At 36.8% G+C, this 26,680-nt stretch overlaps 1 protein-coding gene and 1 pseudogene across 3 annotated transcripts; both read left to right on the top strand.

Annotated features, from left to right (window-relative positions):
* Window positions 1-737: 737 nt before the first annotated feature.
* LOC142505902 (photosystem I chlorophyll a/b-binding protein 6, chloroplastic-like) lies at window positions 738-2,906 on the top strand. 3 transcript variants are annotated; one of them, XM_075619046.1, is made up of 7 exons: window positions 738-866; window positions 969-1,127; window positions 1,663-1,827; window positions 1,929-1,966; window positions 2,064-2,578; window positions 2,689-2,753; window positions 2,850-2,906. In XM_075619046.1, the coding sequence occupies exons 1-6, from the start codon at window positions 820-822 to the stop codon at window positions 2,704-2,706; spliced, it is 942 nt and encodes a 313-aa protein (XP_075475161.1). In that variant the 5' UTR covers window positions 738-819; the 3' UTR covers window positions 2,707-2,753; window positions 2,850-2,906. The 3 variants fall into 3 exon arrangements, with proteins under 3 accessions (XP_075475161.1, XP_075475160.1, XP_075475162.1); XM_075619045.1 differs by lacking the exon at window positions 2,850-2,906 and having other exon boundaries at window positions 2,689-2,834; XM_075619047.1 differs by lacking the exons at window positions 969-1,127; window positions 2,850-2,906 and having other exon boundaries at window positions 760-866; window positions 2,689-2,834.
* Window positions 2,907-5,788: 2,882 nt separating this feature from the next.
* On the top strand, window positions 5,789-26,168 carry LOC142504899 (pollen receptor-like kinase 3; annotated as a pseudogene).
* Window positions 26,169-26,680: the final 512 nt, after the last annotated feature.

Below are 26,680 nucleotides of genomic sequence, written 5' to 3'. Positions count from 1 at the left end.
ATGACTGACTGAAAGCCGATCCAAACCGCGCAATGTGGTTTGGTTTGGTTTTGCAATTTGGTCCAGTTTGATTCGATTGTGAAAACTCATAGTTTTGATCTTAAATAATGGAAACACAAAATGTTCCCAATTTTGGAAGAAATTAAATGTACATATCCTTTTCCATTAACTTTTAATATAAATTGTGTAGGATCAAAAGCGTCTAAATATTAACTAAAAAGGAAAAAAAAGCGTCTAAATTTTATGAGCAATAGGATGTATCAGACATACTGCAAACAGAAATTGTGCTTTGATTTTAATATATTTGATTTGGATTGAGTGATTGACTAAGGGAAGGATTTGAGTGATAATGTTCAAATGACACTAATTTTTTGTGTATTTGAAATCTACCATATACAATTGGTATTACGTAACTTGATATGAAGTAGATTTAAAATCAGCTTGAATTATGTCTATCAAAGAAAAATCAAAGAATTTGAAATTCATCCATCTAAATACGATCCAAAATAATTTCAAATCCAAACAATAGAAACGAAAAAACAGTCGTCTCGTTTAAAAAAAATCATCATCATGTGCTTAATTAAAAGAAAGATAAAAAAACACACATATACATTCAAAAATCTGGTATAAGGGTGAGATTTCATACCTTCTTATGTCAAAAAAGAATTTCATCGCATAAATTCCACCCATTATTCGAGCAAATGATTTTATTGGAAAAATTGCCGTTTGACCCTTAAATTATGTCTTGTTTGCACTTGCACCCTTTTCAGATAAGGATGTTATCCTCACAAAATTACCAGTTTTAAACTTCATTCCTTCATGGCTCTGTCAGTTGCTTCTTCTTCATTCTCAAGCTTTCCAAAAAGGTCACTAAATTTCGAACTGTATACTACATTTTCTTGCAATATTGCATTTCTGGCCTTGATTTATTCATGTAACTTAATCTCTGCGCAATATATATATATCAGGGAAGTGTGGAGAAAACCTCTCCCAGAGAAGATAGGAAAATGGTTGCAGCCGAAACAGATCCGTTTGAGCGCTACGAAAGGCGTTTCCAGCGTCTGCGAACCGCATAGGCCGCTGTGGCTAAGTGGAAGTTCATCGACCCCCGAGTGGCTAGATGGAAAGTATGAATTATTCGAGCTATTGTAGCTGTTAAACCTGTTTGTACCAACAAATTACCATATCATAATCATATTAATGATCATACTGACCTTTGCCTCTTACATTTTATGTGCATGTAATTATTTATTTATTTATCAAGAATGAATGAGTTTAAATAATATCATTAATATGTAATAGAATGTTTTTGTCTTTAGGAATACGTGAGATTTAATTTCTTTTTATCTTGTCGGGAAAAAAATTTTCTTGGATAGATTGTTGTTTGACCATCAAGTTATGTACTTTTAGCACTTGCACACCATCGTGTAGAATAGATGAGGCTGCTTTTATCCACGCGCCTTGCAAAATAATCAGTTTTGGAATTCATTCATGGCTCTATCCATTGCTTCAACTTTGTTTTCGATCATTCCAAATAAGGTCACCAAATCGTGAACTTTTATTGCTTGTTTTTACTACATTTATTTCTTGCATTGCATTTCGGACTTTGGGTTTGGTAAAGTTATGTAACTTAATCCCTGCACAACAACATACATGTATCAGGGAAGTACATAGAAGATCTTTCCCAGAAAAGATTACAATGTGGTTGCAGCCGAATCGAAGCCGTTTAAATGCTACCAAAGGTGTGTCCAGCATCTGCGAACCGCTTCCTCCCGATAGGCCATTGTGGTTCCCTGGAAGTTCACCCCCTGAGTGGCTTGATGGAAGGTATGCATTTCAAGTTATTTTCTACGCATTGGTTGGATATCATGAGTATTAGATTTCGCAACGTCGGACTATATCAATGTGATGAATAATCTTTTTTGTAGTCTTCCAGGAGATTTTGGCTTTGATCCGCTTGGATTAGGTATGGAATTCATTCACATTGATTAGGAATATGTTTTTGAAATATTCTAGATTACTCATTAATTGCTAAGCGGATGACCGATCATTTTAACGTATAGGATCTGATCCTGAGCTGCTCAAATGGTTTGCACAAGCCGAGCTGATGCACGGTAGGTGGGCGATGCTTGCAGTTGCTGGAATCCTCATCCCCGAGTGGCTGGAAAGTCTCGGATTCATAGAGAACTTCTCGTGGTACGATGCTGGTGCTCAAGAATACTTCGCGGATCCGAAAACCTTATTGTTTGTCCAGTTGGTCTTGATGGGGTGGGTCGAGGGGCGGAGATGGGCTGATATTTTGAACCCTGGATGTGTCGACATTGAACCGACGTTGCCACATAAGACTAAGCCGAAGCCTGACGTTGGATACCCTGGTGGATTGTGGTTTGATCCGCTTATGTGGGGAAGAGGGTCGCCAGAGCCAGTGATGGTATTGAGGACTAAAGAGATCAAGAATGGGAGACTGGCAATGCTGGCTTTTGTCGGCTTCTGTTTTCAGGCTGTATATACTGGGCAAGGCCCCTTGGAGAACTTGGCGGCACACATTGCAGATCCTGGTCATTGCAACATTTTTTCGGTACGAATTCGATGGTTTACGAGCTTATATTATACATGTCAGTTCAACTTGAACTGGTATAGGGCCTTTCCAAATTGTTGTGTTTGATGCAATATTGCTTCTGTTTCCAGGCTTTTAGAATGCAATAGGACGACAATACTCCACTTCTTGAAGCCACTGGAGTGAAAAGGAGGTTGTTCAGTTGGTATAGAACAAGATATATTCTGAATGATGAATTTTATGTAAATTTTAAATATTGGAAACATATCGATTCATATATCTGACAAGAAAGAAAATAATTTTCAGGCATAATGTATTCTCTGTTACTTGAGCATGGCAAACACTTGCATGGACTCCACATACTTACTTTACTGTCAAGCCCGAGTACACGACATAGGTCGCATGGGCCCGAAATTCATCTCCTTCAATCGGGATGGTTTAAAATACTTAAAAATAGACTTTAGAGCCTGAAAATTTTTTGACATGACCTACTCGTAAATAGGATATACCAAATATTTAAAATGCCTATAAAAGAAAAATGACTCAAGGAAGACACTGTTGTATTCATAAACAATCACACTCAAGTGCCAACCAAGCACAAGTCAATAATTCACATGCAGCAGTTTAAATATAACCGACAAGGCTCACAACAACATAAACTAAATACAAACTCACCATAACAACTCCAAATAACCATACAAATACATGGGACGAGGCATCTTCTCGGTAAATAGACTCTGTTATAAAACTGAGAAGACTCCAATATAAATATAAATGGACTAACTGAGAGATTTCAACTACGACAACTAAGCAATCCTATCACTCACGAGCTCCACTGACAGACTTTCTGCCTGGTGCTGCAAAATTACTCAGGTGACCTATCCTGTGCCCAACAACAACCACCATAGTCCCCCAGTATAAAATATTGAGATTATGATTCTGGTATGAAACATTTAAACAACAAATACATATGTCGTGCTGTGTCCAATAAACACCCATGACTCGACCTCCATACAGCTGATAACAATACAACATGAGGGCACAATTACAAAAACGTAAGATGACAATATTTCAAGTGCATATCACACAGAAAATACATCATAAAATAGGCAATCATAACTTCAGTCTCAGGGAGACCTAGGCCCGAAAGCCACTCGCCGAATTCGAAATATCAACCACGCGTGTCAAGAATATAATACAACAAGATAACGGTTAACAAGAACTATAGGGCTCAATGTGTATGTCATAATATCATGCTCTAAACTAAATGTCAGAATATGTCACTTTAATATATATAAAAAATAATCCACGAGAAATTTAAGAAAATCATACAAACTATATAATCACATTAACATCCATAACGATACATGAATATGTTTAAAACATAACTTATATGTTATCATCATATGTTACTGAACTGTAATATACCTTAATCGACTATTGAACGAATCACAAGCTCAACTTTATCTCATCGGTCTAACAATTAAGAAAAGAAGTCGAATAATTCTTAAATTCACCAATAAAGTTAAAGTAATCCAAAAGATTCCCAAATTTACTAAACTTGAATTTATTTACTAAAAACCAACTTTAATGATTTAATTATCAAAACTTCGTCTCAATATTCTCAATAATTCACCATACGCATTTAATTTCAATAACACCCAAAATTACTTACTGAATTTAATATTCAACTAAAATCCCTCAATCATTCAACAAGTCAGTTAATTTCCTACTTTACCAATAAACCAATTATTTGGCTAATGCTTATTACGAAATTATCAAAATAACCTCAATCATCAATGTTTTAACGATAACTCTCACTATAGTCTCACACAATTAATTTGATACTAATTTCTCGGACAGAATATTATACCTCAAACACGTTCCAACTGTTCGATCCTACAACGTAAACCCGATATATACGTTAATATAACTCAATATAATCGCCAAAACGAATTTTATCGGAGCCACTAAAAATCCAAAATTTGGCAGGTTACAATTCGAACCAGAGTTGAAATTTTCGGACTCGAATACGCCAAGGTTAGAGCTTAAACAAGTCGCTAGTGGTCTAGAGGTAGTCTCTCGCCGGACAATCACCAGAAAACTCACCGGCATTTATGCACATTGTGAACACCCCAATTATTAAATTCTCTTTTTTAAAGCTCATCAGTGTAAGAGGTGTGCGAGAAAACATCATGAAAATACATGATATAGCAGCTCAACTCAAGACACTTGAAGTAGAAATATCTGAAACTTTTCTTGTGCACTACATTTTATGCTTTATTCCACATCAACATGAACCATTCAGAATTCCCTGCAACACACATAATAATAAGTTGTCATTCAACGAGTTAATGACCATGTGTATTCAAGAAGAATGAATGTTGTTGATGGAAACAAGTGAGAATGTTTTTATTACTGCACAAAGAAAAAATAAGAAGTAAGACAAATTCAAAGGAAAAAGAAAAGGAATAATTCCACCCAAACTTGACATCAAGTAAGAATACAACTGTTCTTTCTGTAAAAAGACGTGACACATGAAAAATGATTGAATTAAATTTAAAAATATGTCTGAAAAGAAATGTAATCCTATTTCATTTGTATGTTATGAATCAAATATGATTGATATGGTTATAACACATGGTGGATTGATTCTGGTTCTACAATACATGTTACAAATACCTTACAGGGTATGCAAAACCTAAGGAAACATCTAATAAATGAGCGGAACATTTATTCAGTAAACAAGATGTCTTTATATGTGGAGGCTATTGAGACTTGCTGTCTAGTGTTGAATAGTGGTTTTATTTTAAAATTGTAAAAGATTTTTTTTATGTTCCTACGCTTACGCCTTATAAGAACAAAATTACACATTCTACGGAAAGAGTTGAAGTGTTTAGAAAACTTCAACCGGAGGATAACAAAATACTTACAAATTTTTCGATCCGAAAGTAACGCTCGATCCACTTCCAAATATTTATTTATCTTGTTTATTCAGGTGTAGAAACATGATTTTGGTTTCAACCGAAGGATAACAAAATACTTACAAATTTTTCGATCCGGAAGTAACGCTCTATCCACTTCCAAATATTTATTTATCTTGTTTATTCAGGTGTAGAAACATGATTTTGGTTTAAGAAGAAACTATCAACACTTCGAACAGCAGCCGAAGCCTCATCAGACGGGGGAGGTCTAGACCGGAATGTTTCTCCGATATATCATTACACGAACATGTTTGGCGTTCATTTTCTCCTCATTTCCCTCCTCATTCTCTCTTTAAATACGTGGTCTCTTTCAACAGGATAAGATGCTCCTCTTATTGAATTCAAAGAGAAAATGAAAGTTTCACCGTCCCTAAATTCGACATGGATCAAAGGCACGAACCCATGTGACAGTTCGAAGAGATGGGTAGGTGTAGAGAGTAGATTGTAGTGAAACAGGCTATAAAACCGTGCCAGGCGTATTTATGTTGAATCTTGTTCTGGAGGGTGATGCTGGAGATATAGATATCGATTCGTTGGGAAATCTCGAGTCGCTTGGGGCCATTAGCTTGGAGAACAATAGTTTCTCGGGATTCTTTGACAATAGGGGTTGCTCAAGAAAGGTTAGAAACAAGTTTTCCGGTTGAATTCCAGAATCCTTGACAAAACTCAAACATCTCATGGATCTTAAGCTGCAAAACAACGAGTTTTCAGGATCTATCCCTCCATTTGCTCGGGATTCTTTGATACAAGTAGACTTGTCGCACAATAAGCTGCAAGGAGGATTCCCTTTAATCATGGCAAGATTCAAAACCGCACCTTTCGAGGGTAATCTCGACCTTTGTGGAGCAATCATCTCCAAGCAATGCACGAGCCCAAATCAGCCGACCGTGTCAAAAGGGTCGAACTCGAGCACGACTTGGGTGTTATTGGGCATAGTGGTTACCCTCTTGTTGGTGGCTATGTAAGAAAATTGTGATCCGTAAAATAAACGTGTTGAAAATGACGACGGTCATTGCCAACAATTGTTGAAAAAATTTGTACACGGCAGCCTCAAATTTTGAAAATTGAGATGGGTATACAAATTTGGTTTGAATCTCGAGCTTCCAAAACACTCGGTGATGGTATGAGTGTGCCTATAAATATCGAAGGCATTGAGTTCCCTAAACACACAATCTCATACGGAAATACATCATCTAAAAGAGTGTTGAAGTGTTTAGAAGGCTTCAATCGAAAAGAAATCAGAAAGCTTCAACAAATTTTCAATGGCCGGAGGTAATTCTCGATCTGCTTCCGCATATATTTTTTCATGTTCATGTATACGTAAAAAACATGATTTTTGAGAAAATCTCTAAAATTTGGTATCAGAGCAGTGATACCTCTGCCTTGAAAATTTGTTTTCGTTATAGAAAATATGATATCGTAAAAATTTCTTTCTGGAGTTTTTTGCATAAAAAACTTGAAATTTGAGGATGAACATAATAATATTAAGAGATTTACCTGAAAGAATTTTCGGAGAATTTTCATCTCTATTGTACTTTGAAGTTCTCGATGAAAAGTTTCTGAAAAATTGTAATATGAATTCTCAGTCGCATGCATGAAGAAAGATGGAAGAAGAATGATGCAATTGAATGAGAATTAATCAATCATACAGATCACATGCAAATGCAATGTATTGAATTAAATAAAGGAGCCTACATGTTTTTTCGATACCAATCCAAAGTGTCGGTTGTTTTTAATTTTTTTTTTAAATTAGAAAAAAATTATTTAATGTGGGACCCACAATTATTAACTACGCGGGACCCACAATAATTTGAAATTTGATATCAATTTCGGTTATTATTATTATTATTATTGTTTTTAAAATAATAATAATAAATAAATAGTGATTATTGTGTAATTAAGTTATATGTATAATTTGGTATACATATAGCATTTGGTTAAATAATTTGTACACATTAAAAATAATTTCAAATTAGATATAATTTTTAATACATGTTTAGAAATTATTTTTGCATGTTAGATAAAATATCAAATAATATGGATAAATGTTTGATGTATACATGCAAATTTAATATTATGTTTGCATTTATTTTTAAGTTTTTTAAATGCAAATTGTATTAAAAAATATTTTGGTAAATCAATATTCACATAATGTTTATATTAAATTATATTGAGTTGTTTATAATTTAAAATGAACATATCAAGTAAGATGTGAATATAATATTTCAGATGTTAACAAATGAACAAATAATCATCACTTTATCACTACTCTAATAAAAGAGAAAAACTGATGAGGAGCTCACATTTTACATACATCTGATCCTCACTTTATCACTACTCTGATTGAAGAGAAAAACCGATGAGGAAAGTATTTGTTCATATTAAGTAAAAATGTGAATATAAAAGTTATTTAATGAAAAATTTTGGCTTATAAAGATTCACATAAATGTGAATAATTAAGTTGAATAATAATTATAAGGTGACGTAAGAAAACATGATCTGAGAGAGTTCTTCATAGATCGGTTTAAATTACCTTGACTAGCCACTGGTTTCCCTGAGGAACGTTGCTCTGTCTAGGACTTGGGTATTTAAAGGGCCTTAGCACTACCTATCTTTCCTGGGCAGCACTCTTGGAAAGTGTTGATTGCGAAATAATTATTATATAAAGCATTAAGTAAAGCCAAAATTTTGTCCAGTGAACCGTATAATTTTAAATAATTGAGGAATAGCCACATCATCCTTAATTATGAAAAATTATGCATTAAGTGGATTTGGATCACATAATGGACATCAATTGTAATTAATTATATAAACATAATAAAATTTACTCCACGGGGATTTTTATTATATTTATATAACTAATTATGTTAAAATATCAAATTATATTTTTATTAATTTACCCAGAAGAGTTAAGGAAAATACATTTTGATAGTTTTATCATAAAGTTACAGAAAAATCTTATTGAATTAAAATTTTAGCCCACGGGCAAATTTTATGTCACTAGATTTTTAAAACATGAATTACATTGGTAAAACATGATATTGTCTCAAAATTTTAAGCATATGATATTTTGTGCAGTTATGCAACCTGCGAGTTTTTCTGATATGAAATGTGACATTCCCGATCTAAAGGGCGATAATTATAAAATTTGGAAAGAAAGAATTCTTATTCAATTAGGGTGGATGGATATTGATTATGCTATATGATAAGTGCAAGAATTGCACTTAATTTTACAGTTAATCCATTTGATCTATGATGGTTTCGAGCATATTTATGCTTGGTTTTTGTTGTTTTTGTGTAGTGCAGGGAATATACAATTTTGGGATGTTGGAGAGCAATCAGGGATGTTTTTGAGCGTAAAACAGCGAAAGAATCAGAGCCGCAGCGCCACAACAAGCGCTGCAGCGCCACAATTTGCGAAAGACTAGCGCTGCAGCGCTACAAAAGCAGCGTCGCGGCGCCTCAATGCAGAAGAACAAGCGCCTAGGCGCTAAGGAACAAGCGCCGCGGCGCTAACGCTCACGAACGACGGGCGCCTAGGCGCAACTTACTCAGCGCCGCGGCGCTAATGGCGGCGAAACAAGACTAAATGGGCTTCGACTTACGGCCCGGAAGAGGGATATAAAAAGAGAAACGAGGGTTCAGAGAAGGAGGACGCCGTTTTTGGACGAAAATACAGGGAGAAACTCGAAGCGAAGGCGAGACGAAGGCAAGACACGCGAAGATCAATTACAAAGACGAAGAGCGACGAATCTGGGGACAGAGACGACACTTCGGATTTGTTATCTATCTTTCGTGTTTATCATTTCTCGTATTTCAATGTCTAAAACTTTGAACATGCGTTGTTTTTATTTTAATTTGGTCATGAACTAACTTTCTTGTCTAGAGAATGACGTAGCTTTGTGGAAACGATAATTTGACTCGGTTATTTATATGATTGAATTCCTTTCTGTTTAATTGTGTTTCTTTGTATTGAGTTGACTGCAATTTACTGGCCATAAATTGTATGCTGTCTGATTAGTTCTACAACTCGGGAGAGGGACTGGGATTATAGATCATTAGAGACACATCGTTGAATGTTTATATCGTTCGGAAGGCGTATAACTTTAGCGAGGCTTAGGTAAGAACATTGTTTGCATTTACCAATTAAACGTAGATTTTATTAGGAATAATTGAATCGAAGTTTAATTGGTACAATTTATTCGTCACTTGGGAAAGGGTGAATAGAATACGTAAGTGTTTTTGGCCATTAAATAATAAGAATTCAGGAATTTAAATACAACCAGGAAGAATTATTGTAGAAACTTAGTGAAATCATTTCTCTAGATACTTTTTCTCCTTGATATTTTCTTCTATCTGGTATTAGATTAATTATTTGTTTTCAATCTATTTGTTTAAGTAAATCAACCATTCTATCGAATTGTCTAGATAAAGTTTGGACTATTTTAATTACAAGCACTGATATACATTTATATATACACTCCTCGTGGGATCGATATCTGTACTCTAACCAGTACTAAAACTTGACACCGTACACTTGCGGTAGTGAAAACACGCAACAAGTTTTTGGCGCCGTTGCCGGGGAATGTAAAATTTGAATTTATATCAGTATTGTTACCAATTAGTCTAGATTTTAATTTAGAGCTTTTATTTTTATTTGAGTTTATATTGATTGAGTTTTTCATTTTTTTCTGTTTGACAGTGCATGCTAAGATCGCAAAGCCCTGACTTGCTTATTTTTTATCCGGAGATCAAAAGAACTGCGAGAAGATTAAGAAAAGCAAGAAGAGAAGATATCCAAGCAATGGCTGAACACAGAGAAAATGACAGACACATCCCGCCAGAGGCTATACCCATCAGAGATCACTTCAGACCAGTGATCAACAATCATTACTCTGGTATTGCTCGGGGGACCATAAATGCCAACAATTTTGAGATGAAGCCTGCCCTGATCAATATGGTTCAACAAAACCAGTTCGCTGGAACTGCTACTTCAGATCCTCACGTTCACCTGAGAACTTTCTTGGAAATCACAGATACAGTAAAAATTAATAATGTTCCTGACGACATTATTAGATTGCGTTTGTTTTCCTTTTTCTCTCAGGGATCAAGCAAGAGGATGGCTCCAATCACTACCATTAGGAAGCATCACGACATGGCAGGAGCTGGCGACGAAGTTCCTTTCTAAATATTTTCCACCTGCGAAGTCTGCACAATTAAAGATTGAGATCAGCACTTTTAGACAGACAGACTTCGAGCAGTTGTATGAAGCTTGGGAAAGGTATAAAGAGTTGTTGCGAAGGTGCCCGAATCATGGTTTCGAAGACTGGGTGCAGATTGAGTTGTTTTATAATGGATTGAATGGTCAGACACGGACAACAGTAGATGCAGCGGCAGGTGGCACAATCTTTGCCAAGTCCCCTGCTCAAGCCTATGACTTGCTTGAGCAGATGACTATTAATAGCTACCAATGGCCGTCTGAGAGGTCAGGAGTAAAAAGGACTACTGGAGTTTATGCCGTGGATCCTATCACATCACTCACTGCGCAAGTATCAGCATTAACTACATAGTTAGCAACCATGAATAAGGTGAGTACATCAAACACTGAGGGACAATCGTTTGTTGTTGAAGAATTGCAAGTTCCTGAAGAGGTGCAGTACGTCACCAACAAGAACTTTGGAGGCTATGGGGGATATAGAGGTAACCCTCCCCCTAATACCTATCATCCTGGGTTAAGAAATCATGAAAATATTTCTTATGCAAACAATAAGAATGTGTTGAATCCTCCACCGAGGTTCAATACATCAAATGGGGAAGGAAAGCCATCATTTGAGGATTTAGTGGGGACATTTGTTGTTGAATCTGGTAAGAGGATGTCTAGAACTGAGTCTAGACTTGACAACCTTGAGACACATATGGCGAGTATTGGTGCTACTTTGAAAATCCTTGAGTCGCAAGTGGGGCAGATAACGAAGCAACTCACGTCTCAACCTTCAGGCGCACTCCAAAAGACTGCAGACCCAAATCTGAGAGAAGTGAATGCCATTTTTATACAGCACAAAGAGTTTGGTGTGGTAGTCAGAGAAGAGAAGGAGGTTGAACCCACACCTGTTCGGGATGAAAAGCTAATTCCAACCAAAAGAGCCCGAGGTAAGAAATCTGAGAGGTATGATTTAAATCAATTCATTGATCTTTCCTTACTTCCATACCCCCAGAGATTTTTACAATTACAAGCTGAATTTCAAAAGAAAAAAGGTCTTGAAGATCTCAAGAACCCACACATTAATAATGAGTTTGCAGATCAGGTGGAAGGTGAATCTACTGAAAGAACACGGAGAAATCTTTCTCAGAAGTTACTAGATCCCGATGAATTTATTATGCCATGTGAAATAGGGAGTCAATTGGTGGAAAAAGCTATCTGTGACTCAGGAGCAAGCATAAATATAATGCCAAGTTCTCTCTACGAGAAACTTGGGTTGAGCAGAATGAGATCCACAGGCATGAGCTTACAGATGGCAGATAAATCTATCAGGACACCGTTGGGTATTGTAGAAGATGTTGAACTTCGGATCGACAAATTGAAGGTTCTAGCGGAGTTCGTGGTACTCGACATGGGGAATAGTCAGAACGTTCACGTTATTCTAGGACGACCATTATTGGCTGCTGTTGGAGCTACCATTGACGTGAAACGAGGAAAGATGACCATGGAAGTTGAAGGTCAGCTGGTGGAAATAAAGGCATCCAAGAAATCATACGACCCACCATGAACAGACTAGTGACAGTCGGGCTGACGACGTTAAACCAAGCGCTAGTTGGGAGGCAACCCAACTAGTATCACTTATTGCTTTCGTTTTCTCTATTTTATTTTAATTTATTTCAGTAGTATTATTGTTTTTACGTTTTCTTATTTTATTTTATTTAATTTGACATGTGAAGATTAGACATTGATATTTGTTCTCTTTTGCAGGTAAAAAGTTAAGCTGGGCATGGAAAGGAGCTTAATTGGACAAAAATCCGAAAAAGTCCGCGCCGCAGCGCCACAAGAATAGCGTCGTAGCGGTAAGGCATCCGAAGAGCAAGCGCCTAGGCGCTAGGGATAACAGCGCCGCGGCACCAGACTTTCGAATTTATTAGCGCCTAGGCGCTAGACAGACAGCACAGCAGCGCTAAAGGGTCGTGGGTCTAGCGCTGCGGCACCACTTATTCAGCGCCGCGGCGCTAGTTCGCGAATTATAAAAAAAAAAAAAGGGGGCGAGATTTCATTCTTCAGAAACCTAAGAATTTAGCGCTGCGGCCCTTATTCCTCTCCACCACCGAAGAATCGACTTCCACCTTAAATCTCCCACAAATTCAACCTCTAAACACTACAATACACCACTCATATCATCCTCACTCCAAATCCAACTAAAGTTGCTCACTCCTAACACCAGTTGGCTCAAGATTTCAACGAAAGTTCTTGGACAAAAAAAATCAACCCACGACGAAGTAGAACAAAATTTCAGCCCTTTACAACAAGGTACTTGCTATTGGTATCATAATGCTTGATTTTCATGTTTGGGATTAGTGGAATTGAGTTCTTGGGTTGGTACACGTAAGGTGTTCGATCAATTGTCTCAGTGAGTTTGTTGTTAGGAATTGTTTGATTCGGAGAATTGCTTGTTGGACGGAATCGTTAATTGATTGTTTGTGTTGATATTGGGGGTATTGAATTGTTGACTACTGTTGTAAAGTGAGTTGATATTGAATTGAAATATGGCACCAAAGAAAAAGAGCAAGCGTGGTGAATCTGGCGAGGACGAGTCGTCGTCCGCTGTCACTTTTGATAGACGACGATTTTGGGATGCAAAGGCCACCGAGAATTATATGAAGTTGTTAGAGAAAAGCATGCAGAGAGAGAGGGGTATGGAGCAGTGCCACCAAGATATTATTACGTTGGTTCGAGCTAGAGAATTGAATTGGGGTGAATTTGTTAAGCCCCCGGCTGATGCTGTGATGTCCCTTGTGAGGGAGTTTTATGCAAATCTGAAGGTAAAGCATGAGCAGTTTCACGTGAGGATTCGAGGGCGGATGGTTGCCTTCGACAGCACGACTATCAATTCACTGTATGGGATGCCAGATTATGAGACAGACGGGTACACATTGTTTATGAGAGACCCGTATCCCTATGACACTGTCATCAACACACTTTGTGTACCGGGTACAGTTTGGAAACTCAACAATCAACGAGCCCCGGTCACATTCCCAGCGACGTCACTGAGAAGGGAGGCCTACAACTGGTATCATTTCGTGGCCTTGCGGTTGATGCCATCTGGGCACGTGTCAGATGTGACGAAGAAGAAGACGGCATTGGTCTTTTGCATCCTCACCGGCAGGACTGTGGACGCAGGCCGAGTTATTATGACATCTATTCTACAGGCTGCTAGGGGTACATCCACTGTCAGCATGCCCCACTCATCGACTATCACCGACCTCTGTCGTGTAGTGGGTGTTACTTGGGATGACAGTGAGACGTTACTACATACAAAAGGCGATATATCACTATCTGGAGCCCTCCCGAGGGATAGGAGAAGCCAAAGGGTTATTCATGATTCAGCAGAAGCCTTGGGCAGTGGTGCACCGACACAACCCGCCCCACAGCCGTCACATGCACAGACCAGCGACCCCCGTATGGATGAAGTTGATCGAAAGCTAGATACATTGTTGAGGATGACGCGCGAGCACCAGGCGTACGTTTATGATTATCATTGCGTGTTTTCGCAGCATTACCCTCCTACCAATCCATCTGGTGAGCCATACCCACCACATCCTACATTCGGACATGAACCTGATGATGAGGAAGAGGAGCCTGAGCAATCAGGCGAGGACAGCGAGTCCTGACGCTCATTGTGTGAGGTATGTGGTCCCATGTTTTTCATGCTTTATTACTGTACATTGGGGACAATGCACGTATTTAAGTTTGGGGGGGTCGTTTGTCATTACTTGTCATTGTCATTACTTGTCATTCTCTGCCCGGTCACTCTATTTTACTCTGACTTGTCATTTACTGTCGTTGCTCTGCACCCTTACTATGCTTTACTCTGTGTTATTTGTGGATTTCAGTTCTCAGTTCTTATTTTTAGGTCTTGATCAGTTATTCCCTGCATTTTTTTAAAAAAAATAAAAAAAAAATCGTTTATTTATTTTCATTGCATGTTAGAATTGTTAGGACTAGTCATGGATAAGCTATCGTGAGGCCGACGATGAAAATAACATCGTGAGTCTGAAGCATGAACGTATTCGTGAGTACTTGGGAGTCACTTTTTATCGCACTGTCATGTTTGTTGATATTATCGGTGCTCAGAGACGATTTGCGTGCTTGTGATGCTAATTAAACGAGAGAAGTCTGATTTTTAGTAACCCTTGCATGACATTAACTGACACTTTTGCGAACACAGAAATGATCTAGGCATTCTTTCGCAATATCTTTGGGCCTATCTTCTTTGCTCATTATCAATTGTTAGCCCATTGAGCCTCGAGTAGATTGAGATGCTTGACTGTTCTTTGTGTGCCTATCCCATATATCATTTTGATTGAAAATTGCATGTGACTGGTTTGTATGAGTTGACTAATGGATTGACGGAATCTAGAACTTGTTTGGACACTTTTCGAGGCGAAATACGGATAATATGTGACATATGAATGATTTAGGCGATCTTTGGAACCGTTCAAGCCTTCGAGCCTACCTAACGAACATGAAATATCCCTAGTGTCCCATTTTGAGCTTACTAAAAATCAAGTGGTGTGTGTCAATGACACACAATTAGCCCCCACTTGTATTTATTCTACATCCCAAAACAACTCCCTAATGAAGCTTATACACTTATTGTCCTACCTAAATTTTGAGAGAAATAAGTTCATTGGTGTTGGAATGATTCAAACACTCATTGAAAAGAAAAAGAAAAAAAAAATGAATGTACAGAAAGGAGTTCAAAAAGAAGAAAAACAATGAAAAGAATGAACCAAAAGTGGTGAGAAAGAAAGCATTTGGGAAATGAAGGATATGAATGAAAAAGAAAACAATAAGTGGGTGGTGAGTGAAAAGAAAATGAAAATGAGTGAAATTGATGAAGTTCAAATATTTCTCTCAAATTTTGATTTCCATGCCTTTATTGTAGCCATGAGCCGTAGCCTAACGTTACAAGCCTACAAGACCTATTAACCTTGACACATTTATCCAATATACTAGTGGAGAAAAGTTGTTCAAATCAAGCCTATGGATACCTGATAAACATGGTTAACGAGTATAGACTTTAATCATTTGCATGCAAGCATCTCATTGTGTGACTTAAGCTTTAGTATACTTGTGATGAATATCTTTTGAGCCAAACAATCACCAATAAAGTCCTTTGTGATCTGTGTAAGTAAATGTGTATTTTAATGAAGTGTAATTTGCACCGAACTGAGGACCTCTTAAGTTTATGAGGCGATTTGGCATTGTGAATCTATTTGCGCAGTCGATTAGGTAAATAAACATTGACATACCACACACGCACGTGACTCTCGAGTAAATACGAATCACATGGAAAAGAATGAACCAAAAGTTGTGAGAAAGAAAGCATTTGGGAAATGAAGGATATGAATGAAAAAGAAAACAATAAGTGGGTGGTGAGTGAAAAGAAAATGAAAATGAGTGAAATTGATGAAGTTCAAATATTTCTCTCAAATTTTGATTTCCATGCCTTTATTGTAGCCATGAGCCGTAGCCTAACGTTACAAGCCTACAAGACCTATTAATCTTGTCACATTTATCCAATATACTAGTGGAGAAAAGTTGTTCAAATCAAGCCTATGGATACCTGATAAACATGGTTAACGAGTATAGACTTTAATCATTTGCATGCAAGCATCTCATTGTGTGACTTCAGCTTTGGTATACTTGTGATGAATATCTTTTGAGCCAAACAATCACCAATAAAGTCCTTTGTGATCTGTGTAAGTAAATGTGTATTTTAATGAAGTGTAAGTTGCACCGAACTGAGGAACTCTTAAGTTTATGAGGCGATTTGGCATTGTGAATCTATTTGCGCAGTCGATTAGGTAAATAAACATTGACATACCACACACGCACATGACTCTCGAGTAAATACGAATCACATGAAAATAAATGAATCTGAGGCCACTGTCACTTTTTGCATATCTATGACTATAGTTGTTAGCGTTTATTTCTTGCTTGAGTCTGCATTCCTATTTTTACTTTTATTTTGCTCGGGACTAGCAAAAGTTCAAGTTTGAGAGGTTTGATAAGTGCAAGAATTGCACTTAATTTTACTGTTAATCCATTTGATCTATGCTGGTTTCGAGCATATTTATGCTTGGTTTTTGTTGTTTTTGTGTAGTGCAGGGAATATACAATTTTGGGATGTTGGAGAGCAATCAGGGATGTTTTTGAGCGTAAAACAGCGAAAGAATCAAAGCCGCAGCGCCACAACAAGCGCTGCAGCGCCACAATTTGCGAAAGACTAGCGCTGCAGCGCTACAAAAGCAGCGCCGCGGCGCCTCTATGCCGAAGAACAAGCGCCTAGGCGCTAAGGAACAAGCGCCACGGCGCTAATGCTCACGAACGACGGGCGCCTAGGCACCACTTACTCAGCGCCGCGGCGCTAATTGCGGCGAAACAAGACTAAATGGGCTTCGACTTACGGCCCGGAAGAGGGATATAAAAAGAGAAACGAGGGTTCAGAGAAGGAGGACGCCGTTTTTGGACGAAAATACAGGGAGAAACTCGAAGCGAAGGCAAGACGAAGGCAAGACACGCGAAGATCAATTACAAAGACGAAGAGCGACGAATCTGGGGACAGAGACGACACTTCGGATTTGTTATCTGTCTTTCGTGTTTATCATTTCTCGTATTTCAATGTCTAAAACTTTGAACATGCGTTGTTTTTATTTTAATTTCGTCATGAACTAACTTTCTAGTCTAGAGAATGACGTAGCTTTGTGGAAACGATAATTTGACTCGGTTATTTATATGATTGAATTCCTTTCTGTTTAATTGTGTTTCTTTGTATTGAGTTGACTGCAATTTACTGGCCATAAATTGTATGTTGTCTGATTAGTTCTACAACTCGGGAGAGGGACTGGGATTATAGATCATTAAAGACACATCGTTGAATGTTTATATCGTTCGGAAGACGTATAACTTTAGCGAGGCTTAGGTAAGAACATTGTTTGCATTTATCAATTAAACGTAGATTTTATTAGGAATAATTGAATCGAAGTTTAATTGGTACAGTTTATTCGTCACTTGGGAAAGGGTGAAGAGAATACGTAAGTGTTTTTGGCCATTAAATAATAAGAATTCAGGAATTTAAATACAACCAGGAAGAATTATTGTAGAAACTTAGTGAAATCATTTCTCTAGATACTTTTTCTCCTTGATATTTTCTTCTATCTGGTATTAGATTAATTATTTGTTTTCAATCTATTTGTTTAAGTAAATCAACCATTCTATCGAATTGTCTAGATAAATTTTGGACTATTTAATTACAAGCACTGATATACATTTATATATACACTCCTCGTGGGATCGATATATGTACTCTAACTAGTACTAAAACTTGACACCGTACACTTGCGGTAGTGAAAACACGCAACACTATACGGAAAGACGAACCATCTGCTATTACTGAAAACATCATTCCGGATGATGTTGATCTTTATGAAAAATAGGAGCGATCTAATCGACTCTGCGTAATGTTCATAAAGACCAAAATCTCTGCTGGTATGCGTGGTTCTGTCGACCAGCATAATAATGTCAAAGAATTACTAAAGGCTATTGATGAACAGTTTCGGTCTTCAGATAAGGCACTTGCTAGCACCCTAATTATGGAATTCTCTTCATTAAGGCTCACCAGTGTGAGAGGTGTGCGAGAGCACATAATGAAGATGCGGGACATAGCGGCTCGGCTCAAGACACTTGAAGTGGAAATGTCTGAGACTTTTCTTGTGCACTACATTTTATGCACTCTTCCACAGCAATATGGACCCTTCAAAATTTCCTACAATACACATAAGGATAAATGGTCGATTAGTGAATTAATGACCATGTGTGTTCAAGAGGAACGAAGGTTGTTGATGGAAACGAGTGATAATGTATTTATGACTACACAAGGAAAGTATAAGAAGCAAGCCAAAGTCAAGGGAAAAGGGAAAGGAATAATTCCACCCCAACCTGACATCAAGAAAGAATCCAAGTGTTTCTTCTGTAAAAAGACGGGACACATTAAGAAGGATTGCAATAAATTTAAGGACTGGCTTGAAAAGAAAGGTATTCCTACTTCATTTGTCTGTTATGAATCTAATATGGTTGATATGATTTATAACACATGGTGGATTGATTCTGGTTCTACAATCCATGTTACAAATACCTTGGAGGGTATGCAAAACCTAAGGAAACCAATAGAAAATGAGCGGAGCATCTATTCAGGAAACAAGATGTCTTCGCATGTGGAGGCTATTGAGACTTGCTGCCTAGTATTGAATAGTGGTTATATTTTAAAATTAGAAAAGACATTTTATGTTCCTAGTTTTTCTAGGAATTTAATTTCAGTTTCAAAACTTGTACCCCTTAGTTATTCATTTCAGTTTTTGGATAAATCAATAAATTTGTTTTATAAATCAAATCTTATTGGAAATGGTACAATGGTTGATAGGTCTTTTCTCTATTTCTTTACAAAATAATAACACCACTATGCATGTTCAAGGAGGTATCAAAAGATGTGTTATAAATGAAGATTCCTCTATATTGTGGCACAGGAGGTTGGGACATATCTCCATAGAGAGGATTAAAAGATTAGTGAATGATGGAGTACTTAGTACTTTAGATTTTACTATTTTGAGACTTGTGCGGACTGCATTAAGGGAAAGCAGACCAATAAGTCTAAAAAGGGTGCCAAGAGGAGTACGGAAATATTAGAAATCATACATTCAGATATTTGTTGTCCAGATATGGACATGCAAAGTCTGAAATACTTCATCTCTTTCATTGATGATTACACACGATACATGTATATCTACATGCTTCATAACAAAAACGAAGCACTAGAAGCCTTTAAGGTTTTTAAGGCTGAAGTGGAGAAGCAATGTGGAAAACATATTAAGATTGTGAGAACTGATAGAGGTGGAGAATATTACGGTAGATACACTGAGAATGGACAAGCACCTGGTCCGTTTGCGAAGTTTCTCCAAGAACATAGGATTGTTGCCCAATATACTATGCCTGGTTCTACTGACCAGAATGGCGTAGCTGAGAGGAGAAACTGAACATTATTGGACATGGTGAGGAGTATGTTTAGTAGCTCAAAACTTCCTAAATCTTTGTGGACTGAAGCTCTTAAGACAGCTGTGTATATATTAAACCGAATTCCAACTAAGGCTGTTCCAAAGACGTCATTTGAGTTATTTAAAGGTTGGAAACCGAGTTTGCAACATATACGCATTTGGGGTTGTCCTTCTGAAATAAGAGTTTACAACCCACATGAAAAGAAACTGGACCCAAGAACTATAAGTGGATATTTCATTGGGTATGCTGAAAAATCCAAAGGGTACAGATTCTATTGTCCATCTCACAACACTAGAATTGTGGAATCAAGAAATGCAAAATTTCTTGAAAATGACTTGATTAGTGGGAGTGATCATGACATAGTTTTGGAGAATGATCACATTAATGCACAACCCTCTTATTCAAATGATAGATTGGTCGTTATTCCCACCCCTCAAGACCAAATGGGTATTAGGCAACCGATTACTGAAGTTCCACAAATCGCTGATGAAAATCCAGTAGATCAAGTTGTTAATGAAGAACAACAAGAAATTGTTGATCAACCAAACAACCTTAGAAGATCTACTAGAATAAGAAGATCAGCAATATATAGTGATTATATTGTGTATTTACAAGAATCGGACTTTAACATCGGAGCCGAAAATGATCCTGAAACGTTTTCACAAGCCATGAGTTGTAATGAGTCAAAACTATGGTTTAATGCTATGAAAGAAGAGATGAATTCTATGGTAGTTAATGGAGTCTGGGATCTTATTCAGTTGCCTGATGGTGTAAAAGCCATTGGATGTAAATGGGTCTTCAAAACAAAGAAAGACTCATTAGGCAACATTGAAAGGTATAAAGCAAGACTTGTTGCTAAAGGATTCACTCAACAGGAAGGAATCGATTATAAGGAGACTTTTTCTCCTGTATCTAAGAAAGATTCTCTCCGTATCATTCTAGCATTAGTTGCACATTTTGACTTCGATTTACAACAAGTGGATATGAAAACAGCTTTTCTTAATGGAGAACTAGAGGAAGAGGTTTATATGAAACAACCTGAAGGATTCTTCTCTAGTAATGGTGAGCAATTGGTATGTAAGCTTAAGAAATCTATATATGGATTGAAACAAGCTTCCCATCAATGATATTTAAATTTCATGATGTTATCTCTTCATTTGGATTCGTTGAGAACCTCATGGATCAATGTATATACCAGAAGGTCAGTGAGAGCAAGATTTGTTTCCTTATTCTATATGTGGATGATATATTACTTGCAACCAATGATAAATGTTTGTTATATGAGGTGAAACAATTCCTCTTTAAGAACTTTGATATGAAGGATATGGGCGATGCATCTTATGTCATTGGCATTAAGATACATAGAGACAGAATTCGAGGTATTCTAGGTCTGTCTCAAGAAACCTATATAAATAAAGTTTTAGAGAGATATCGGATGAAAGATTGTTCACCAAGTATAGCTCCCATTGTGAAAGGCGATAAATTCAATTTGAGCCAATGCCCAAAGAATGATCTAGAGCGGGAACAAATGAAAAGCATTCCTTATGCTTCTGCTGTTGGAAGCTTAATGTATGCTCAGGTTTGCACTAGACCTGACATTGCATTTATTGTTGGGATGTTGGGAAGATATCAGAGTAATCCAGGTTTAGATCACTGGAAAGCTGCAAAGAAAGTCATGAGGTACCTTCAAGGGACCAAAGATTATATGCTTATGTTCAGACGAACTGAAAATTTGGAAGTAATTGGCTACTCTGATTCAGACTATGCTGGCTGCATTGATTCAAGAAAATCCACTTCAAGATATATTTTTATGCTAGCTGGTGGAGCTGTATCTTGGAGAAGTGCAAAGCAGACATTGATTGCTACTTCCACTATGGAAGCTGAGTTCGTATCTTGTTTTGAGGCAACCTCACATGGTGTATGGTTGAAGAGTTTCATTTCAGGGCTTAAAATTATGGATTCTATATTTAAGCCATTAAGAATATATTGTGACAATTCAGCTGCTGTTTTTATGGCTAAAAATACCAAAAGTGGTAGTCGAAGCAAGCACATCGACATTAAGTATTTAGCCATACGAGAACGTGTTAAAGATAAAACCATGGTTATCGAGCACATTAGCACTGAATTGATGATTGCAGATCCTTTGACTAAAGGCATGCCACCATTGAAATTCAAGGATCATACAGAAAGAATGGGACTTGGTTCATTTATGTAATTTTGTTGTAAAAACAAAATTAATGAAACTCATTAAGTTATGATATTTTTCATATTCAGTTATGTACATATTCAGTTATCATGAAAAATATCAATAAAGTTGGACCTCGAATAAACATAGGGTTTATTCATTAAGTTATTTGAGAGATATAATACATTGTGATACATGGAAGATAACAATCGTTTTTAGATGACCTATCGCCATGGTTCATGTATTTTAATTTCTCCTATGATAAATGAGATATACGGGTCAAGTGGGAGAATGTAAGAAAATTGTGACCCGTAAAATAAACGTGTTGAAAATGACGACGGTCATTGCCAACAATTGTTGAAAAAATTTGTACACGGCAGCCTCAAATTTTGAAAATTGAGATGCGTATACAAATTTGGTTTGAATCTAGAGCTCTTAAAACACTCGGTGATGGTATGGGTGTGCCTATAAATATCGAAGGCATTGAGGTCCCTAAACACACAATCTCATACAGAAAATACACCATCTAAAGGAGTGTTGAAGTGTTTAGAAGGCTTCAATCGAAAAGAAATCAGAAAGCTTCAACAAATTTTCAATGGCCGGAGGTAATTCTCGATCCGCTTCCGCATATATTTTTCATGTTCATGTATACGTAAAAAACATGATTTTTGAGAAAATTTCTAAAAGGCTATACTTTTCAAGGCCAAGAAAATAGAAGAAAACTTCAGTGTACTAGGAAAAGAAAATATGGATGAGCTGGTTCAGGTGCACATACCTAGAAGCAACAGAAGGAACCTTAACTAGATTAGGAAAGGGAGTTACAATTCGAGAAGCCATTCCTCAAGGAGGGGTTCGAACCAAGGGAAATCCAATTGCGATCTTGTGATGCTTAACGAAGAAAGAGGGGCTGCTGCTGATGTACTTGGGAGTGGTGGCATAGGATCGGCATATAAAGCACATCTTGGAGTTGAAGCGACTGTAGTCGTAAAGAGACTGAGAGATATGAACGGACAAGGCATCGTAACATCTTGCCACAGCTGGCTTACCATTTCAGGAAAGAAGAGAAGCTGCTGGTTTGGAGTACGTGCTCAAAGTCAGTTTACTCTTTCTGCTACATGGTAAGTTACAGTCATTCATAGGGCTATAGGCGGGAAAAAAATATCGAATTTGCGGCATATCGAGGTTACCGTACCGAAAAATACTGAATTTATCAAAATTTTTGGTATACCGAAATTTTCGGTATCCGTATACCGAAGGATACAGAAAATCGAATTTATCGAAATTTTTTGTATAATGAAATTTTTGGTACGGTATGGTATCGATACCGAAATTTTCACTATGATAACGGTATGAAATTTGAAATTTTCGATATATATTGAAATATCAAAATAATATATATAAATTTAAAAACATATAATATTTTTAAATTATAAAGTTAAATTTTTTAAAAATATAAGATATCTTTTTGGTATAAAATGATATATATCGATACCGTACCAAAATAAAGAATTTAACATTCGTTTGGACTCATCACGTTGGAATAGTCCAAATCAAAGATCAGTTAAGTAACTAGACTCATAGTTGAGAATTTAAATTGTTGAGAAGTCTTATCTTTGTTGTCTAACCTTACAGTTAGTTAAAAAACTGGATGATGGGCCTCGACTTGTTAAAAATCTGACAGGCTTTAGAAATCACATGACCTCAGACATTGTTGCAAAGATAGCGGATGAAGAAGTCGCACATGTTGCGCGATTGAAGTTTATTGGTGTTTATTGATGTCTTGGATCTCCAGAAAAATTTTGCGGATGGTGTTTATTGTCTTGATAGATTTATTTTGTGTATATCTTTTCTGGTCTCTTTGATTGTCTTGAGGGATTTGTTTAGTATAGATGATCACTGGCCTTGAAATTACAAGAGAATGAATTTTTTTATACATACTCTCGGTATGACGGTATTTTACTGATACTGCAACGAAACTTCAGCATACCAAATTTTCAGTATATCAAAAAGTCGATACGGTAACAGTATCAATTTTTCTCATACCGGTATTTTCGGTACAGTATACGGTATCCGAAATTTCGGTACGGTATAACGTACCAACCACCTCTAGTCATACATTATCTTTTTCTTGACGTACAGAAATTGTTTAACATAAAAATATTAAATATTTGGTGTAATGTATATACTTCGACAGAGCTGTTGTGTGTGGTATTCTAACATTTAAAACAACATACAACATAATAAATGATATATCACTCAATTATTTTACTGAATAAATTTAGACATTAATAATTATGCACAAGTGCGTACACTTGTGCGGTGGGCGCCTCTGGGCAAAAGATTCACTAGAAAATATATATTTTTACATGCAAAAAGGAATACTAGCGAATAACACAAAAATAACTCCCTTAACATAGTGAATGATTAAAGTGCATCCTAAATTTCTATCGATAAAAAATAACTAAACAACAATGGATTTAAATTCTGTGAAACAGAAATTCGGTTCAAAGAACAACTTTATCGCAACACTTCTCCACAGTAACACAGCAACACGACGAGACTTGACCATTTGATTTCTTCATGACAACGCACAATCTTTTTTATTCTTCCTTTCTCTCTCTCTCTCGCATCCCCTCGCCGCATCTATTCTTATATATATATATATAGTGATATTGATCTAGAGAAGATTTCTTGAATAAATAACTACAAAACATAATAAAATAGAGTTCTATTAGGAAATAAACTCTTTTAAACATAGAAAATCATACCTAGACTCTTTTAAACACCATTAATCTAGAAAGCCAAAATTCTACTTCTAGAAACTTTAATGTGTAATATTATAAAAGAAAAAATGCCCCGAAACCGAGACGTGCCACCGGCGTTATTGAACAATTAAAATTGTATAACAACAAGCCATGTAGTACATCAAATAACCAAAAGCCAGTCTATTACATAAATCAATAATCGTCTTTACACTGCGAATGAAACAAAATGCGGAAGCGTAAAATACGATAATCTAACTAAAAGATAGAATAACGAGACTGGTCTTGAATCGGATCACCATCCCCAAAAGTATTCTTGTTCTTTATCTTCGATTTGTTCCTCGTTCTTATCTGGGGTGGGAACGTAAGGGGTGAGTACTTGGGAAATACTCAGTAAATGGGGGCCGATAGGGCATAAGGAATATCAAGGTGATAATTAAACGAATATATTATCATAATTTCAATGGAATCATAATTTCAATAGTAAGCATGTTGAGTCGAATATAAACAAAGTACAAACATAGCACTGAAAATCATCTCATTTTCATGGTTTACTGATCAGTCCCCTATATGTTACTCCTCTAAGGGGCGAGGCCAAAAGAATGGTTATTATATCCCACTGCATCAGGGCCTTAAACAAAACATATCAAATATCGGAATTTCCTTGTCGTTTCTAATTCGAATCATTACAGTGCATTTCAAATATTTCAAACATGCTTTCAAATATTATAACTAATATCCCACAACAAATTGTTCAAGAATTTGCATAACAAATAGGAACGAATATATCATGCCGATTGAATTTCAAGAAATATACATAACGTATTTTTAAGCAAATGTGGACATACTTACAAAGAACAAGCATGTCGATATACATATCAAGTAGTACACTTATGAAATGCAAGTGTACATAAGAGTATAACAAAAACCCACTTACTTGAAAGATTGTTCCAAAATCTTGGAATGAACAAGTTGTAATTTGACACCGACCAGTCACTTTGCAAAAATGTTTGCGCCTAATTGAACCGTTGGATCGATCTAAATTTTGGATATGTTGCTCAAAACATGTGTAGGTGTATTCTGAACGGTGGAGATCGGATTTTAACGTGTAAAACTATGAACAAAACCTTCTGAAATTATGCAGAATATTTGGTACTCGAAAATTGCAACTTTTGGAGAGAACTTTTGATGTTGTTTTGGTGTGGTTTTCTTTAGCTCTTGGGGGGTATTTATAGGTTCATGGAGGGGAGGTGAAGAGGCTACCATTCAATGCCATTACCACCATGTTCATGGAGGGGAGGTGAAGAGGCTACCATTCAATCCTGTTACCACCATGTTTATGGCCTCCTTATGGCTTTGAACACCATTAAAATTTTGTTATGTCCCTTCAAATTCCTCTTTGAATTCTTGAATGAGTTTTAATTCATGCCTTTGTATAGCTAATTCTTGGGTCCTCACATCCTTCCCTCCTTATGAGGAGTTTCGTCCTCGAAACTCGGCTATACCCGATCTTCAAAGAGATAAGGATATTGTTCTCGTAACTTTTCTTCCAAATCCAAAGTAGCTTCTTTTTCGGTGTGATTGGACCATTGTACTTTGACATATGGAATAGTTCGTCGCCTCAGTACTTGATCTTTCTTATCCACAATTCGGATTGGAACTTCCTCGTATTTTAGTTCCCGTTTAGGTTGCCCTCAACCTGAAGTGGTCCAGCCTCAAGAATATGACTTGGATCGGAAATATATTTCCTTAGCTGCGAAAAGTAGAAAACATTGTGGATTCTTGACATATCAGGTGGAAGTGCTATTCTATAAGCAAGTGTTCCTACTTTCTCTAGGATTTCAAAAGGTCCGACGTATCTAGGATTCAATT

Source organism: Primulina tabacum, chromosome 10 (genome assembly GCF_025594145.1).
Source record: "Primulina tabacum isolate GXHZ01 chromosome 10, ASM2559414v2, whole genome shotgun sequence".
NCBI classification, from domain to species: Eukaryota; Viridiplantae; Streptophyta; class Magnoliopsida; order Lamiales; family Gesneriaceae; genus Primulina; species Primulina tabacum.
This window is presented reverse-complemented; position numbering and strand designations above follow the sequence as displayed.